Raw genomic sequence first — 19,026 nt, 5'->3', positions numbered from 1 at the left:
CACCTGCAGTTTCTAAGCTACGCCCACATACCTGAGAGAACCAGGAAGAAGGATTTTTCGAGGCTCGCCAAAACTTTGTTCCGTCAAAATCCTCTCCTTCCTCACCCTTCCTTTGTCCAGTTCAGCTTTTGGGATTACTCTGCTGCCTGCGGTCACATAAGGACAGGACACACGAAGTTTCACCTGGTAAGTAGGTCCGGCATTGTCCGCAGTGAGTATCGATTTGCTTTCACTGTGTTTGTGGCGCGCACTGCCATTTTACCCCATCTTTATCTGGTGCCTGTGTAAATTTAAGGTGGGGCTCCGACAGCTTAAGCAACTAATAACATTTTTTAGCTTGGTTCTTGAAGGCAGCAAGGTGTCATATTTTAATTTATTTGATAGTTTCTTCTTGTCAAAACGTCAGGTATGACCTACACTGTATTCGGGCCTGCGTGTAGCTGTCTCCTCTGCGTGTGTATTCATGCGCTTACTACTAGTTTCAGCGCACTAGAGGCACGCCTCAAGCCCCTTTAGGCAACTGTTGTTGTGATGTGGCGCAATCTAAATAAAATTGTGAAATTGAACAGGGGCTCGCACTGTGAGTGTTTCCTCGTGTTTAATGATTCTTATTTTTATTATTAGTTTATATCTTAACAGTTAACAAACATTCAAAAGCATCATTTCATTACATACATATAAAGCAGTATCATCTCAAATGATATACTTATAATAAAAAAGCAAGAGGAAAAAAACCTCTCGGATAAGTTTTTATTTACTGACATGCATTTCTGATAACTGTTGAGGTTCAAAGAACGAAGGGTGGAAGCTATAAACCATTTTAAACATGGGGTTGAATCATAGACTGTCGATAAAATATTGATATACCTAGAGTCGTATCACCCAGTGCCATTAGACTAGGAATGTGAGGTTTCGGTGTTACTGTTTTTAGCCACTGCTATGTGGAACCATGATCATATTTGGATGAGTTTGGAGTCCTAGCTTTGTTAACAGGCCGTCTCTATAAACTGTGCAAGTGAAACACGGAGATGTACACATGCTACTCCAAAGGACTTAATTTGTTAAAAGTTATAGTTAGCCGTGATTTTATTGTGGTAATTCCTTCAGAAATGTTCCAAAATGTACCACCAGCCTGAGGCTTATAATGCATCGCTTGCCTAAAACTGCCTGTTTGGGACACGTGCAAATAACAGGAGCCACACCGTATACGTTAAAACTGAAATAATAATATTAATAATAATCACCACACAGCTGTTATGAAAGTGCTAACTATTCATAGAGGTTCAGGATGTAAACATGCCGTTTACCCTGTAAAACTGTTAAATTTTAACAAGTGGCCGCTAGAAAAACAGCTGTTTTTGGCACTTCCACATTGGTTTCATTTTGTAGTTCTGAAGGCTGCTTCTTACCTTAAACTAACAGTTTAAGCTCTATGGATAAATTATTTTAGAATAAAACATAAAGATCGGGAATAGGGAGAATTTAAAAAAAACAAAAAAAACATTAAACACTGTGTGTAAATGGTGATACAGCATGTGCACCCATAAAACAAATGGCATAGTTGCACTTTTATCATCTAGAAATCTTTGCATTTACATGTTTGTGGCCCTTATGTTGTGTAATGTTTTCAGACATAGTTCTTTTATTTTGCTTACAATTCAGTATCTAAAAGGAAGTAGCCATTAAATGATAGTGAATACAAATTTTCCATGTGGTGGTGTTTACCTGGAATTGTACACATACCTCCTGATACGTGTGTTCAAGTATAACGTTCAACCACTAAAATTACTTGTTCAGGATTGCAAGTAAATAACTGTAATTTGGCATCTTAATCAAAAAACGATCCTGTGTTTTATTTTTATTTTTCAGGGGTTTTTTTTGTAAAATGGTAAGTCTGAAAATTTGCAAATTACAATATTTGTATTATGCTGTTAAAAATATCATTTCAGTTAAAGAGTGTGCGCTTATCGGTGGATTAACCATTACTGAAACATAAACAATATTTTTGGTAATTACCAATACTGTTAATTTAGGACAGCTGTGGCATAAGCCTTACTTTGGGTGGTGTTCTCTCTAATATCTGTAGATCTGTGGTTTACAGTACTGTGCTTACTCACATTTCAACCTGTCTGTTGTGTCACATTAATTTTGTTCAAGCTAAATGTCTGAAAACCCAAAAGACTTTGTAAAAATAAAAGACCTGGACCAGTTTAATTTCACAGCTGGTACATCCCCAAAAGAGTTGAAATCTACATGGGACGTCTACAGTGTCATTTAGTTTCTTGGATCACGGTGCTCATGTCTCACTGCTATTGAACGAAAACACATCTAGCAGGGAGACCCAGCTTTTTATAGATAAACTGAAAAATGTTGTCTTTTTTCGCTCTCGTGTTGCTTTTTGACTCTTTAATTCATCTTCATGTCACTACATGCTTGCAGCTGATCCAGATTATACCTGTGGAGGGGATGTGCATACTGATTTTTTTTTTTTTCCCCTTTCCCTTTCTGTCTGCACACTCTCATCCCAGATTTGTGAGTGGCATGTGTCCCTCCATCTGGCACTCACATGCATTGCATACGGACATTGCATAATGGCCCGGGCCTTAGTAATGCAGCACCCCAGCACTACTCGAGCATGTGAGGAAGTGACAAGGGGCAGAGAAACAAACTGCTTATGTAAAAGCATTAAGAAGACCAAGCAGCTCCAGCCGCATTTGTTCACCCTGTGGGAAGATGAGGGGGAAAAAACAGAACTCATTCTCATTAAAAAGTAGTAAAAAAAACATGCAGTTACAGAGGAATTAGCTGGAACCATGAATTACTCTCCCACTTTTTAAAAACTAAAGGGCGTGAGCTGCGTGTGTGGTGCAGTGTGCATTCTCAGGTTAATTCAGATGCGTTATAGATTGATAATATTTGACAGATAAAGAACTTGGTTTGAATTTTACTGCTGAAAAAATACATTTTGAAATAAATTTCAGTATATATTTCCTTTGTGGATATGGATACAGTTCCAAGGGATTATTTTAACTTGAACATCCATCCATGTTCTCATCCTGGTCTGAGTTGTGTGGGCATCAGTCTAAGCATGATCAGGCATTTCTTTCCCTAACACTACCCCCTTAGTCTTCCTTGAGGGTTACTGAGGAATTCCAAAGCCAGCTGAGAGATAATCTCTCCAGCCCGCCCTAGGTCTGCCTTCAGGGCTCCTCCAAATTAGACGTGCTTGAAATATCTTTCCCAGAATGCGTTCAGAGGCATCCTGGTGAGATGTCTGAACCACCTCAGCTGGCTTCTTTCCATGTGGAGGAGGAACAGCACTCCTCTGAACCCTAACCCTAACCCCCTAACCCTAGCCCCTGGAGCAGTTATTATCCCCTGCTCCAGGTCATAGCTGAGAACAGGAACGTATATGAACCAGGAAATGGACAGCTTCATCAAGGTCACAATGAATACATCCGATTAGAGTTTTCCACGTTTTCTATACAAATGCCAAACCCTAACTGACCAAATTCCCATATGTTTCAATTCAAAGCTTACAGGCTGTATATAAATACTTAGTGGTTTCTGGACTTCATATTTTAAAGTGACAGTATTAGTGTTTTGGCTGCTGCCATTTTGTTTTGTTGGAGCCCGAAGGACCGAGAGTGTGTGGGTGTCACTTTAAGTGATCAACCAAAGGCTAGCAGGCTTGGTTATTAGCCACAAATTAAACGGTTGTCACTCACACAAAATTCATATCTGCTCATTTTTGCAACTTCATTATGCTCCAAAAGGCACCAACAGCACAAACGCGGTGTAGACGCTCAATTTGGTGGAGGTGATGCTTGGCAGACAGCAGTTGGCTGTTATCCAGGCAGATGAGTTATTTAAAAAACAAACAAACACACACACACACACACACAAAAAAAACTGTCTTACCTGGCTGTAAAGTTGGACATTTTAACATGGGGGGTTGACTTGCTTTAAACAGCTGCTAGAGGAACTGGACTTTTTGGCACTTCCACCTTTTATTATCAGGTTACAGTTAGCACGGAGCTCCTCAAATCATCCATCATTTGTTTATTTAAACTGTTAAACTTTGATTTCACAGGCTTTATTTCACAAACTGTTACCTGCAGTATTTTCAGCACCATTGTGCTGGTAGGTATCTGGCCAAAAAATAGTTTGCTACATAACTCGCTTTCTAACCAGTCATCATTGTCCATGTGCCAGGTGTTCACAGGTGTGATTGCTTGTTTAGTTTTTTCACGTTTGCACATGTGTTAGTCATAAGTACGCACACACATTCTTCAGTGTGGATTGGATCAGTGTTCCCCGTGAGATTACTGTAAAGTGTTGGATTATGATAAAAACGACTGTCACTCTGCTCTGTAAATTTTGCCCTCGGTCCAGCCACTGCTCTTAATCTGTGGCTCATCAGACAAAAACAGACATACAGGGTGAACTCAAAGAAACCCCTCTCCTCATTTTTTTCCCCTCCTCTCCCCGCATGTTGCCGTTATCCAGTGTTTTTAAAAATAGTCTTGCTATTTCTGTGTCTCCCCTGCTGCGCTCCTGGCATTTTTTGCTCCCCCCTCTTGGAGTGCTGAGGGATTTTTCCTGCTCAGTGAAATCTGCAGCAGCTCTCATGGCAGGACCATCCAGAGCCGTAATCCAGACATACAAGCAGCTTGAATATAAATTCTGTCAAGAGTTTGCATTGGCTGGCAGCTCATCAAGAGGTCACAAAGATTTATTTATTTATTTCAAACCTCTCAGGACATGGCAGCCTGCTGTCATCTGGTGACTCGGGGATGGCAAGATACATTTAATCTGCGTGCGTGCCGAGGGTTTATATCAAAGTGGGAGGGAGGAGAGGGATGCATGCAGGGAAGAGTTGGGGATGGATTATTGAAGTTTACTAATGGGACTGAATGGTTGCAAAACCATTGTTAAACAATTATTAATCCACAAATTCAGAATACTGAGGATGAAATCACATTTTTGAGAAGTGAGTTGCAGACTGCAAGTCAAGGCATTATCTGACTCTCAGGTCCTGTCTTGCACCTTTCGCCTTGTGAAAGTCTGTCACTTTGGTTTGTGGAAACTTGTTGTGCAGCCAGCCAATCACAAAAGAAAAATCAACTGGGTCAGATGAAGGTGTGAATTTGGGCTTGAAAGACACACACACACACACACACACACACACACACACACACACACACAGAGAAGCCAGATACATTTGGCTTCTCCAGTGAAACATGGGTGTGAAAACGTGCTGTGGCATCACATCTGTTCTTGTGCAAATCTTGAACTGCAGACTGACTGCAGCTTAAAGTTGTCTGGTCATTGCTTTGTCATTAATAATCTTCGTCCATTAGAGGTTAGCTCTGGTATTGAGGGGTGTGTCATCATGTGATTTGTTTTTTTCTTTTTTTTTTCAAAGTAGATGGATCTGTCTGGGTGTAAATGGTGAGAAAACTAAGCCTGGATGGGGGGATTATAGGAGAAGGGGGCGGGGAGCATGCATGATCTGTCAAGGCTTAGTACCACAATTATCCCAGCGGCTGCAGCAGCAGTCACAGCAGCGGCGGCGGCGGTGGTGGCAGAAGCTGCATTTTCATTAGTGTAATGTCCAGAGAAGCTCGAGAATTATGTAAGAGTGACGTGTTGTTATCCCCTCTCGGCCAGCCCACCTCCTGGCAGGAACGTGGCTGTTTGTTTTCCTTTCATCCTCGTTCGCTTGGAAAAGCCAAAAGGACATCTGTGGGAGTCAGCGGTTGAGGACAGGACCCTTAGTGGTCACGCCGCGGGAACCGCGCAGCACTGGACGCTCAATCTGTGGCTCAGTCTCCTGGAGAAAGTGATGCACTGAGGCGCAAGAACAGACAAGTTTGATGATGCCAAAGGAGATGAGTAGACACTCATCACTTCAGGTTGGGATCAGGGAGTGTAGCAGCAGTTAGTGATGAGGTCCATGGGATGTTCATAAAGGAGAGTTAGAAGATGAAGTTTAAGAAGTTCATCACGATCATGCAGGCAGCGATGGGGATTGTACCCTTAAACAAACGGGAGCTGCTGCCACCAGGCAGGAAACTGTGGAGACCCCCAGGGTGAGTTTGATTACTGTACCGTACCGGTACTTGTATTGGATGTTTCCTTCTAGAAGATGGATTTTTATATCCTGCTGTTGCAGTTCAGTGGGGGAATCAAAAGATTTCTGAAGAAAAAACAGTTTGGTGGTCATGCAGATAATTCTATTGTTAGTAGTTTCCCAAGCAAGAAGGAAGGGGAAGGTATTTTATTTCATTCACACAGCACAGAAACTGTGTTTCAGTTACTCACCATAATCCTTAAAGGCAGAAATCTGTGAGGCAAATATATCAACATTGTGACCATCTGGGCCACTAGCTGCCACGAGGAAGGGGGAGGAATCGGACAGGTGGATTGTAAACACAATGCATGACACATTCTTCTCACTACAGAGAGACACAGTGATGTAATGTGGAAAGTAATTTTCTTTTAAAGAAAGACCCGTGTTTGTGTTGTGTCCTGCATTTGGCAGGAAATGTTTTCTTTTTAAAACTTTGTTTAAAATCATTGTTATGTAGTCTTTTTTTTTTTAATTTTTCAATAATTACTTATGTACCAATCAACAAATTGCTTCAGTTTAGTATTTGCTTTATTTACCAGCCTCAGTAATTATTGCAATACACTATTCTTCCAAGTTAAACTCACACACCTCGACTCGAGCAGCGACCCATAACAAAGGGAGTCAGGAGTAACAATTGCACATTATCGCCCAACCCTAATGTGGAACCCCGCCCAGGCTACAACTATTGTAGCAGCATTTTCAGCCTCTTTCCTTTTACACTTCAAAGAATTTCTTATCGTTTGTATCGTGACAGCCAAATTGTCACCACTGTCTCCAAACAGTTTAAAGTTGATTAAAGTTTCAAAGTAGAAAGCTCCTCATCCTCTGTCTTTGTAGCTTTTTCTCCTGCATTTGTATTGATACATTTCAGTTTGTCATGCTGAGCGACTAACTTGCTTTATTACCTCATTGAGCCATGGCTAAACAGGATTTTGCTACCCCATTGGTTTGACCATTGGTTTGAAGTAGCAATTTTATTCAATAACTTTCCCGGGGATCTTGTAATACAACGAACTGACTTGAATGGTCATTGGTTGATTGCTGTAATGAGAGTTGAAAGTTTGTTTTTCATTTTAGTCAACGTTTATGGATATAACAATGAAAGTCAGAATAAAATTATGTTAGAAGATATAACTTCAAATATTTTTGAACTTAAAGGTCGATACCCTACAGAATACATTTTAATGGGTGGTGATTGGAATATGACTCCTGATGAATGGACTGATAGATGGCCCTCAAGGACAGGTAGACCACAAAAAATAACCTAATTATAGAATTTTTGATTAATAACAACTTGACAGATATTTGGAGAGTAAGAAATCCAGAAATTAAGAGCTTTTCCTGGTTTAAACCAAATGGAGCTTGTAAATCTAGAATAGACTATTGGCTAGGAAGTGACATCATTCTTAGCCACACTGTAAAAGTTGCAATGTCAAATGCACCTCTATCTGATCATTGCTTTATTGAACTGTGCTTAGAATCGGAAATTAGACAATCAAATAAAAGAACTTATTGGAAGTTCAATGCCAAACTTTTACAAAATGAAGACTACTGCAACATAGTCAAAAAAATTATAAAAGATATTATGGCTGATCATCTAATTGTAGGATATATCAATAAATGGGAATTCATTAAATTCAAAATTAGAGAATTTAGTATTCAATTCAGTAAAAACATAAGTCAAAAGCAAAGAGAATATGAATGTAAATTATTCCAAGAAATTACTTATTGCTGTAGTAAAGATGATCTAAATACCCAAGAAAGGAGTAAACTTATGGAGTTGCAAACTAAATTAGATCAGCTCTACCTAAATAAAGCAGAAGGAGCTTTTGTGCGTTCACGGGCCAAGTGGATTGAGGAGGGGGAAAGAAATTCTTCATATTTTTTTAATTTAGAAAAGAGCAGACAGAAAAGAAATTTTATATCTTCTCTGTTAATTGATGGCATTGAATGTGACGACCCTAAAATTTTGGAGAATGAAACTTATACATTCTATTCCAATTTATACTCCTCACAGTTCTCCCAAGCAGATTGTGATGTCTTTTTTGATCAAATAGATAATCTGATCCCTAAAATTGATGAATCATTTAAGGAATTATGTGAATCTGACTTCAGAATTGAAGAATTAGATGCATCTGTTAAGAAAATGGCACTTAATAAATCCCCTGGTCCAGATGGGCTGACAGTTAATTTCTTCCAATTTTTTTGGGAAGACTTACGGGAAATTTTATTCAAAGCTATACTGGCCAGTATTGAAAAGGGAGAATTGATGTCTAGCATGAAACAAGGATTAATTACATTAATTCCTAAACCAAACAAAGATAAACGACAATTGGATAACTTAAGGCCCATAACTTTATTAAATACAGATTATAAAATTTTCTCTAGCTCAGTTGCAACAAGGCTCAAACAAGGGGTTTCAAGTATAATTAGTGAGACACAATCAGGGTTTTTGAAAGACAGGAACATTCATAATAATATCAGATTGGTTTTAGACTTACTGGACTACAATGATCTGATTAGTGATGACAGTTTTATTCTTTTCTTGGACTTTTATAAAGCTTTCGATTCAGTAGAACATCCTTTTATTTTAGAAACACTAACTCGATTTGGATTTGGGGATAAATTTAGGAAGATAATAGATATACTGTATAATGATATAAATAGCTCTGTGTCATTAGGCTATGGCACTGGTAAAAGATTTGGCGTCAAAAGAGGAATTAGGCAAGGGTGTGGAAGCTCTCCGTTCTTGTTCATAATGGTTGTGGAGATGCTCGCAATTCTAATTAAAAACAGCAGCGTTGCCGGAATTGAGATTATGGACAATTCTTTAATAATTAGTCAACTTGCGGATGACACTACTCTTTTCTTAAAAAATGAACATCAGATTCCCCTGGTAAAACAAATAATCACTACATTCTCAAAAGCTTCAGGCTTAAAGTTAAATTTAAATAAATGTGAATTATTGGCATTAAAGGAGTGTAATTCACAATTACTGTACGATATAAAGGTGAAGAGGGAGGTAAAATATTTGGGCATCACAATTTCAAAAGATCACAAAGTCTTAGAAAAAGTAAATATTTTAGATAATGTTGACAAATGTAAGACAATCCTAAATAAGTGGTTACAAAGAGACATCACAATTTTTGGAAGAATAGTATTAACCAAAATGGATAGTTTATCTAGATTTATATATCCAGCTTACTCTCTATCAATATCGAATAAAGTTATTAAAACAATTAATAGCTTGAATTTTAATTTTATTTGGAGGAATAAGTGCCATTATATATCTAAAGATGATTTGGTTAAACCATACATTGAAGGCGGTGGAAACGCAATTGATTTTGACATAATGAATGGTGTTTTGAAACTTAAATGGTTAAAATCCTTCCTAAATAATCCACACTCCATTTGGTTTTTTATACCAAGTAAGGTCTTTAACACACTAGGGGGTATCGACTTTCTCCTAAAGTGTGACTTTGAAATTACTAAGCTACCTGCTAAACTCTCTGAATTCCATAAACAGGTCCTTCTTTATTGGAAAATGTTATTTAAACATAATTTCACTCCACATAATAGCCCAATTTGGAACAATAGATATATACTGATGAACAGAAAATCTATTTTTATTCAAGATTGGTTATCAAAAGGTGTTTGGGCAATTGCCCATTTTGTAGATGAGGAAGGACATGTTCTAGGACATCAAGATTTTTGCCAAAAGTTTAATATCCAATGTTCTAAAAGTAAATTTAATCGGGTTATAAAATCCATTCCATTGTCACTTAAAAACATAGTTGTAAATGATATAATATATTCTGACATCTCCCCCAAGTTAAGGCAATTATATATAGATGGTATTCAGTTTTGTGATGTTAAATGCAATAATAAGTTTCTTAGATCTTCATTAGGGAGTCTTTATTCTCCAAATTTACTTAGACGTAATTACATATTAAAAGATTTCCAAAGGGAAGAAATTGAAAAAATAAGAACTGATTATATCACCTTCCCTATCCCTCCTAAAGGGAAAGAAGTCCAATTTAAAATCTTGAATAAAATTTACCCGACAAATAGACTCCTTAGTGATAGATTCAAAATAGAAACGGGTAATTGTGTATTTTGTGAAACAGAAGAGGAGGATTTGGACCATCTATTCTTTTTGTGCAATTTTATACAAATATTTTGGTTGGATTTTCATACCTGGCTTTATTCCAGTGGGATTCAAATTACCCCATTTACCTTAAATATGATAATGTTTGGAGTGTTTTTGAAAGAAAAGAAAGCTAATTATGGTGTTAATGTGTTATTAATCTTGTGTAAGTATTTTATACATAAATGTCGCTTTTTTAAGATTAAACCAACACTGGCTCACTGGAAAAACGACCTAAACCTGTTGGTTAAATCTTTGACTTTAGTTAAAAAGAAAAAGGCTGCTTTTTTTGTTTCCTTTGTAGAAGATTTTGATTTAGTGAGTTAATAATCTGTTAATTTATGTGACCCCATCTTTATATTTTATTTTCACTATATATGAAAGTTGCTAATATGTAAGAAATGTTTATTCTCTGAATCTGTAATATATGGTGCATTTTGTTTGTATGTTTATATTACTAATAAAAAAAACAAAACAAAAAAAACAAAACTACCATATCCCAGAATTCATAGCGCGGCCCAGCCAAACTCCAGTTTCCAGCAATGGCGGCCGCTACTAAGTTTTAAAATTACTCATACTAATCTTTCTGGGTCACAAAATAAACTTTTAACATATTTTCAGGCGAGAAAGTAGTTGTGTAAACATCAAATATCTGCTCGGTTTATCAAGATATCCCATATTTGCAAAAGTGCTTCGACGTTTTCAGAGGCGTCTGCTACCCACCAGCTCGACAGCTAGCCGGGAGCTCGAGGGTTACTGATGCGGCCGAGAACGGCACAACTCCCGGCACATCATTTTCAGATCACCGCGGAGTTTCGCTGCTCGGGTTAAACGTAATATATAAGTCACTTAGACAACCTAAAAATGTTATTGTTGGGCTTTTTTCAGTGTTTTGTTTGTTCGTGAGTAAATCGGTTTGGCTGAGATTAAAGTTATTAGATTAGATAAAATAAAACTTTATTAATCCCCCGGGTGGGTTCCTCCTTGGTTTTCACACAGCTGACTAAACGTCAAACAGAAAACTTATTAAACAGAAGTATGAGACAGTCGAGAATTTACACCAGTGTCTGGTTATATTTTAGATAGCAAGAAGCAGACGGCCGAGTTTATTAAACTCCACCGAGACAGCGGTGACGCTAATCAGAACTAGCCTTCTGATTAGCTAATCAGAAGGCTAGTTCTGATTAGCTAATCAGAAGGCTAGACCGTCCAATTTCACGCCTTTAAATTTTAAAGGCGTGTTTGTGTGTGTGTTTATACAATTGCTATTATGTTTGCACTTTATGTGTAATGTTACTGACTGCAGAGATCAGTAAGATGTGTGTATTTTTTATTTATTAGTTTTATTTATTTAATATTATTTTTTAATTGAATGACTGTCTAGTAGTTCACAGATGTCGAAAAACTGAGTGTGGTAAAGCCACTGATTTTTTTTTATGTATATTTCTGCAATCTGCACATTGTACTGACTTTCATTTTAATGTTTACACCAGGGTTCCTTGTCAGCACTTTATGCTCAGATGTTTGTAAGCTAAAAATAAACTATTGTGTATGTTCAAATATACTGTTGTGATTGAAGAAGTTAAATAAAAATGTCAGTCATCAATTCATGCATCACCTCATGTCATCATAACAGAGGTCTGTCTTCCAGGAAAGAACAGTTTAAAATTAATGTAATATAGTATTGGCCATACTATATGATGTATTGCTTGTCTTTGTTTAATAATACAGAAGACAAAGACCTTAAAAAATAATCGCATATCGCATCGCAATCGCAATATTGGGGCAAAAAAATCGCAATTAGATTATTTTCCATAATCGTTCAGCCCTAGTCACAAGTGCTGCTGAAGTTTGCTTTGTTTCCTTTGTGTTTCCTTTGTGTGCTACGCAATAAAAGCCATGTTAGGTTTTACTGGTTGAAATCTTTAATATTAATATGCAGCAATTACTTGGAAGCAAGCCGGCAAGCAGTAATCATTTACAGGAACGAGTCACAAAGTCCCACACAGAAGACAAACCAAAAGGAAAACAAAAAACAGAAGAGGGCGGGCGATCAACAGAACAAATGCTTCCTTTTTTATCAGTTTTTGGAGCATGTGGAAGCAACATGAAAATGCATTATAAATTTGGATCATTACAGAATGCAAGTAAATGCAAACTGTTGTTTGAGCTGTAATTTGAAAAGAAAAAACAAAACAAATTGAAGAGGTGACTTTGATTCTTTTCCCCAAATGAAATCATTCATGGAGAATGGAGGAGTTGTTTTGAATGGATATAGCAAATAGGATATGTTTTTGGAGCGTGGCTCATACTAGGGATTAAAATGGTTTGGCTTTCTGTTTTACATTACCCTCTGAGTATCCTGCTTTTAGTAGTAACATAATTATAAATGCCAGGATAAATATCCATGAGCTTGTAGGAAATGAGGTACTAAAATATCTAAATGCCCTTTTAATGTAGTCGCTCATAGAGTAATGAAGTCTGCGCAGAGCGGACTTCGGTAAGAAGTCAGTGGAGACACCACCAGTGTTTTTATCCCCAGGCACGCTTCAGGTCTTCCTGGAAATACTGAGCCCCTCCTTTTGCATTCACAGAGTGTGGTTTTTTTGGGTTTCTTTGAAAGTGTAACAGTTAAGGTTTGGTCACACAGAGGAAATCTGGTTTCTTCCCTCTCTGTACGTGATATCTGACTTTATCCACTCAGATCATCTCAGTGTGTTTGACACAATGCCATGAAGCTGGGGATGGGTGTTGACCATATGTTTGGACATGCTGCTTGTGATCAATGGCAGAGATGCTTAAAATGAGACTTGAGATGAGTTTGATAATAGTCTGTTATCTGTGTCAGTCTGGTCTTCTGGTGAGTCTGGTTTAACTGTGTCATGCACCAATGAGAAACATGTGGCTAATTCTATTAAAGTATCCATCATACTATATACTCTATATCATTTTGATTTGCTTTTGATTGCCCTTAAACATTTTTTAAGATAATTTTTAATCTTGCCATATTAGGATCTGCATAAAGCCCCACCCACCTGTTCTTCAAACGAGGGGCAGCCAATCAAAAGAAGGATGGCTTAACAGGAGAAGGAGAATGAGGGAGAAGGTGGATTACGTCCAAATGTCAGAAAAATATAGATTATTTTCAACTAAAGTCATGCAAAACTACGAGTCGAGCCCAAGAAGAGTTTTTCCTCCATAATTTGTTTTAAAGTCTCTTATTTAATGTTTCCTGCAAACTGTGTAAAATGCTATAAATGAACATGTCTAGGAAATGTGTAAAGCAATTACATAACTCAGGAATGTTTAGAGAGCCTTATTCTTTTTATGCTGTATAAAAATAGATCTCTCCGCCTGGTGCAAAGCATCTCTTGACACCTCACTTGGACAACATGATTTTCTGAGTCATGCCCATTTAAATATTTCAGACTATTCAACAAATTGCTATGTTTTAAGGTCAAAGCATCCTCTAAAGAAATAAATCTACTCCTCTTGCTGCCCTTTAGACAAAGTGCTATACAGTGAAAGTTTTAAATAATCCCTTTTCATTATGGTAACACTGCTGGTTATGATGTAATATTGTGTTTCTCTTATGTGCTCAGGGATCAGCCTGGCTCTGACCAGACCAGCACTGACCTCCTCAAGTGCAGCAGAAAGTTCTGCTGGTCCAGAGAAGCCCAGTACTTGTATCTTCGCCGCCTGTCTTCACGCAGTTTCTCGGCTATTATGATGGTACGTCTTTTACATAAACGTCCACACTGTATCTGATTTGGCCTCGAGTTATGTGATATTTTTTTGTTTTCCTTTCTTCACTAACACTACCTTGTGGATTGTGCCTTGTACCTGGTACTTTTTTGGTATCGAATGCAATAGATTGAGTCTTCAGTGAGCTAAGCCAAGAAAAAAAGGCGAGGACCGTCAGTCGGCCATCACGTGTGACAATCGTGGCGTACAACATTAAAACTAACATTTTTAAATGACTTTGCTAGGACTGGTTCAGATACTCGACTGTTTGAGCCTAAACTCTACCCAGTGTCCAGTCTCTTACTGAACTGAGTACACAGTTCTGAGCTTTATTTTGCTTTAGTTTCAGTTTGGTTTATTCACAAATCAATCAAAATATACATTCCAACATGATAGTCTATATGAGATGGTTATTTGTGAAATGGTGCTTCCTAAAAGCTAACCTCAACTTATAAATAGGGGCCAAAACATCAGATAATATACAGCAAATGCGTATAGAATTACCAATGTACTGTAACTAACCTAGTCACTAAAGTATCCTAAGGTAACCTTAAAGATCCTAACATATAACTAACACTGTTACACTGACCATCCATTAATACACTAACACACCAATACCTCTAGCTAGTTTCACATAAAAATAAGTGTGAATCTCAGGTAGAAAGCCAACCAGAGTTTAAAATCTTTCCCTTCAAATCTTGGTGTTTTTGTTTTCTCGTATTATATGTGTGAGAAGGATGAAATATTGGATAAGCTCACAAAGTCTTTTGTTAAATGTAAATACTACTCTATACATAGCACAGTCATTGTGAAATATGTTATATTCTTTTAAATTTAGAGGTTTGTAACCAAGAAAAAGGGGATCAGAAGGAGCATCTAGATTGGACCATAATATTTGAAGTCTTTTATTTGAAGTGTGTGTGTTATTTGATATGGGAAGGATAAGTATTGCACCATATAACAGTAACTTAAGTGAGGCTCTAATAACGATCGGTGTAAGTAGTTCGCTAATATCAACATAGGTAATTTTTTCATTAACTCATCAATATGCCTCTTAAAATTTAGAAGTTCATCAACATGAACCCCCCAGAATTTAGTAAGTATAACCCTTTCGATCATTAACATTTTTCTGATTTTTGTTTGAGTGAAATAATTTAATATCAACCGCTGCAAGACAAACTTGTTGTTGAAGTTAAAATTTGATATAGAGGTCCTCCCAGGCTTCAGACATCCCTCCCATTCACAACTGAAATCACCACACTGTAGTTTACTGTACTTTAAACATCTAGCAGTGAATCTAGTGGCTTTTCAATTAGCCGTTGTGCCGTCAGTGAGATCTCAGCCTCAGTTCTCTCTGCACCTACTCAATGTTAGTGACAGGAAAGAGCGAACAACAGCACTGATGACTAAGCCATTTGCATATGTGCGGTGTTGTTTGATGGTTTGTTTCCCAGGTGGTGTGTGTGTGTGGAAAAAGGAGCTTTTGCACTGAAAGCTCATTTTGCATGTTAGCATAAAAGAAATCACAGTACAATCATTGTCTTTAATTTTATGGAGATTTTAAAGATAATAAATCAGACGCTAGTTATTTTCCAACCATGTTAAATTCCCCACAAAAGCATCAAAGTAAAGCTGATACTGCTGTGTTCGTGTTCATTTTTGTGGTATTAAAAGCTTTGGGGAAAACAAAGATTCAGTCATTTGTTTGCAGAGCTTTCTACAGTGACCACAGTCACCACCTCTTGTTTTCTTGTGAAGGCTGTGTGGTGCCCTGTGCGAGAAGGAGGCGAACACAACAGGCGGAAACCGAGTGAGGAGTTTGTTTTGTAGGGAGGGGTTCAGATTGGAGCTGCTGCTGTTTCTCAGCTCTGAGAATAGCCAGCTGAGGTTTGAGTCTGCACTGATGCTTACTAACCTTGCTCTGTGAAGGTGCAGTGCTTGTGTTGGGCTGCACGCACTTGTGAATGGTGGAAATCCATGTGTTTGTGTATGACTAGGAAAGATTTGACTGTAAATGTTATTGAAAAGCACATTGTAATGCATTATTCTTCCCTTTTTTTTGTATTGTCAGTCGGGCAACATGGACGCAGGTTTGTGACTGCAATAACTCGAGAAGAAAGTGATTTTCAAATTCATACCATAGTTGCATCTGCTTAAAAATCCCGAACATGTATGAATCTCAGTGACCTCAACCTTTAAGGTCAAGGTCAGAGGTCAAGTTTTCCAAGACTCTTTATCATTTCTGAAATGTACTACCGCATTTTTCAATTAGCGGTGGACATGATCTTTTACTTGATAGTGACATAAAATGCATCAAGATGATGTTAGAGGTTGTTTTTTTTTTCAGCATCAGAGGACCTCCCACAGCTTCCTGCTGTATTTCCCTCTAACAGTTTGTTAGGAGATCCCTGAAAACGATGTGTTTACCTGGTATGCTTGTCTATGGTGCTAGGCCAAAGTCATGTAGATCCAGTGCAGAGCAATGGAAGGCAATCAAGCAGCCCTCGTCCCGTGGCATACTATGAAGGCCACATGTTTGTTGTGTAGATGCAGCCTGTTGCCTTTGGGTGTTCACCTCTGGACCTTAATTAAGAGACCCTCCAGGAGCCACAAGGGTGACTCATCACAGAGTGAGGAGGTATGAAATTGAGCCTGTGTCTCTCAGGTGGCTTGTTAACGCCTTGACAGATCGCTGGAAGAGCTAGAGGTGATGGCATGTCAGAGGGAGGTCTTTGCAGCTCTGCTCAGGCTGCTGCCTCTGTGATCACGACCTGGATAAGGAGCATAAGTGAATTCGTGGATATCCTCTGTTGTTCCTGTGTTTGTAGTGTGATCACGTGGATGTTTCTTCAGCTCTGTGTGACATTGCTATCAGTGAGAGTCCAGCAAACTTTGAGGAGGTAGAGGGAAAACGCCAGCTACCAAAAACAAGCCAAGCTGAGATGAGACACATGAAAGTATGATTTTTACTTGAATTGGTTCAGTGGAAATGATGTAATTCAGGTAACTACAATTTTTTTTTTCTTAGTAATGTTTTAATTAAATTCATGGTATTTGTAGAAGTGATTTTGCTTGTTAGCTGGAGCTTATCTAAGCTAAGAAAATGTGTCAAATCCTTGCATTTTAATGATTTCCTTGTGTTGAGTGTAATGCTTTCAGGGCTTGTCTGTGCACACATGGAGCGCACTGAGTGTCCTTTTTCTTGGCTGTTTGTTTTTGTCAAGCAAGGTTTGATGGGTTTTGTGGTTAACGTCACTCGGGTGATTGTGTGAAACTCTGCTGTTGAAAATTTAATGATTTTTCAGTCTTACGAAACTCTTGCGTAATCCCATCAGTGATCTGAAAAATGCAGGCATGTCCTTTTTTTTTCCTCTATTTGTGCAAAAATGATTTGTAAGCTGTGACTGAGACTGCTTCTGCTCTGACACATTGACGACTTGAAGATAAAGTTCAGTGACTCAGTCTTTCCCAGGCTGCTTCCTCCCCGTTTCCTTATTTGAATATAACTACACTGTTGTGACCCCTCCTGAATCCAGAATGATGATTAACCAGGGAGACATGTCACGTCCCAGAAGCTTCATTGTTTTAATGACTTGCTCCCACAAATTATTCAGGGCAGTGAAGCTGTTTTGCATTTGGATGGCCTATTTTAAGATCAGTTTGGCATCTCTTAGTTGGAGTGGAATGTGTTGATTTATTTGGGTTGACCTTAATTTCTCTGAAATTGTATTGTCATTATTTAATTCACTGCCCTAAAAAAAGTGTGGATAAAGTGCTGTGTTCTTCAGAAGCAGAAATTTGTAAAAATGGTGGATATTAAAGGGATGGATCAGGTTGTATAAAGGATTTTGGACATTTTCAGAGTCAGCTGGCGTGTTCTTATCTGATTCTTCTGTGATAAAATACCAGATGAGGGCGGCTTCGTACACACAGTAAATTGTGCACACAGAGATGAAAGGGGGGGGGGGGGGAAACAAGGGGTCATTGTGGGACATCTGCATGTGGTCATCTTGACCTTTTGTATAAGCTTCTCATAATAGGAGCTTTGAGTTTTTCACATAGTATTATATGGGTGACAAATAAAGGAAAACCAACATTAAGAGTCATTTTAAGGTGTTGAGCCATCCAAGTGCCACCAAAATGGCTTCAGTGCCCCTTGGATTTGATTCTCCTAGACTCTGTAACTTCACTGTTGAAGCAGAGCACCGTCATTTTGTGTTTTTGATCATGGCGATGTCTGTCATATTTATTTAAGAAAAGGTGGTTTGATTAGATTGAGATCTGGTAGGCGTGTAGGCCATTCCAAGATATGAGCCTCTTGATTGTCACCCAGGAAGACGCTGCTCTCATTGGTTAAAAATATATTTGCCTGTTAGTAGATGAGTGGAATCAAACAATGCCAATTTCCACCGGTGGAAGCGCATCCAAAGCCAACTATTTCTTGCTGCGTGCATCATTTGAGAGAGGAAAATAGTCTGATCTCTTTATTCCATGACCTAAAAAAAAAAAAGAAGTTATATTTCAGATGCAAGGACAGATCACAACTGTAGTGGAAGATCCTTTCCTATTACAACAATAGAAGGAATCAGAAGACCACTAACAGGAAGGTCAGTAGCTCAGTCCTCAGGTCTTCCGGTCCACATATTGAAGGATCCTTGGGCAAGCTACTGAAACCCAAGTAACTCCCAACACATCCGTCTGTATATGAGTGAGTGTGCTCTAGAGTACTACTGTATGAATTTGGGCATGTCAGCTTGTATTAAAAAGCCCTTTAAGTGGTCCATTTGACTAGAAAACCTCAATATAAATGTTTGTTCAGTTGAACAGACTAGGCAAGACAAAATATGTCAAATGTCCCGTTAAAGAATAAAGTTTTTTTTTTTTAAGTTAAAAAATATGTGTTTGAAAAGTTCTGGGAAACATTTTTGAAGTTGTAGAGGTTGAATGTAATGTAAAGTCAATCTGTAATGTCGCAAATACACATTTAGATGTAGAGATG

The 19,026-nt window shown here is 38.1% G+C and overlaps 1 protein-coding gene across 3 annotated transcripts in view; it reads left to right on the top strand.

Annotated features, from left to right (window-relative positions):
- The window catches only part of tjp2a (tight junction protein 2a (zona occludens 2)), a 48,535-nt gene continuing 29,509 nt past the window's right edge, over positions 1-19,026 (top strand). The window contains exons 1-2 of one of the 3 annotated variants that reach the window (XM_080876167.1): positions 1-186; positions 13,886-14,015. In XM_080876167.1, the coding sequence (XP_080732293.1) occupies positions 14,010-14,015 (6 nt within the window). In that variant the 5' untranslated portion in view covers positions 1-186; positions 13,886-14,009. Of the gene's footprint in view, positions 187-5,558; positions 6,096-13,885; positions 14,016-16,926; positions 17,031-19,026 lie in introns of those variants that run through there. The other 2 variants (XM_080876165.1, XM_080876168.1) reach the window with 2 other exon arrangements.

Source organism: Rhamphochromis sp. 'chilingali', assembly GCF_963969265.1.
Source record: "Rhamphochromis sp. 'chilingali' genome assembly, chromosome: 2".
NCBI classification, from domain to species: domain Eukaryota; kingdom Metazoa; phylum Chordata; class Actinopteri; order Cichliformes; family Cichlidae; genus Rhamphochromis; species Rhamphochromis sp. 'chilingali'.
This window is presented reverse-complemented; position numbering and strand designations above follow the sequence as displayed.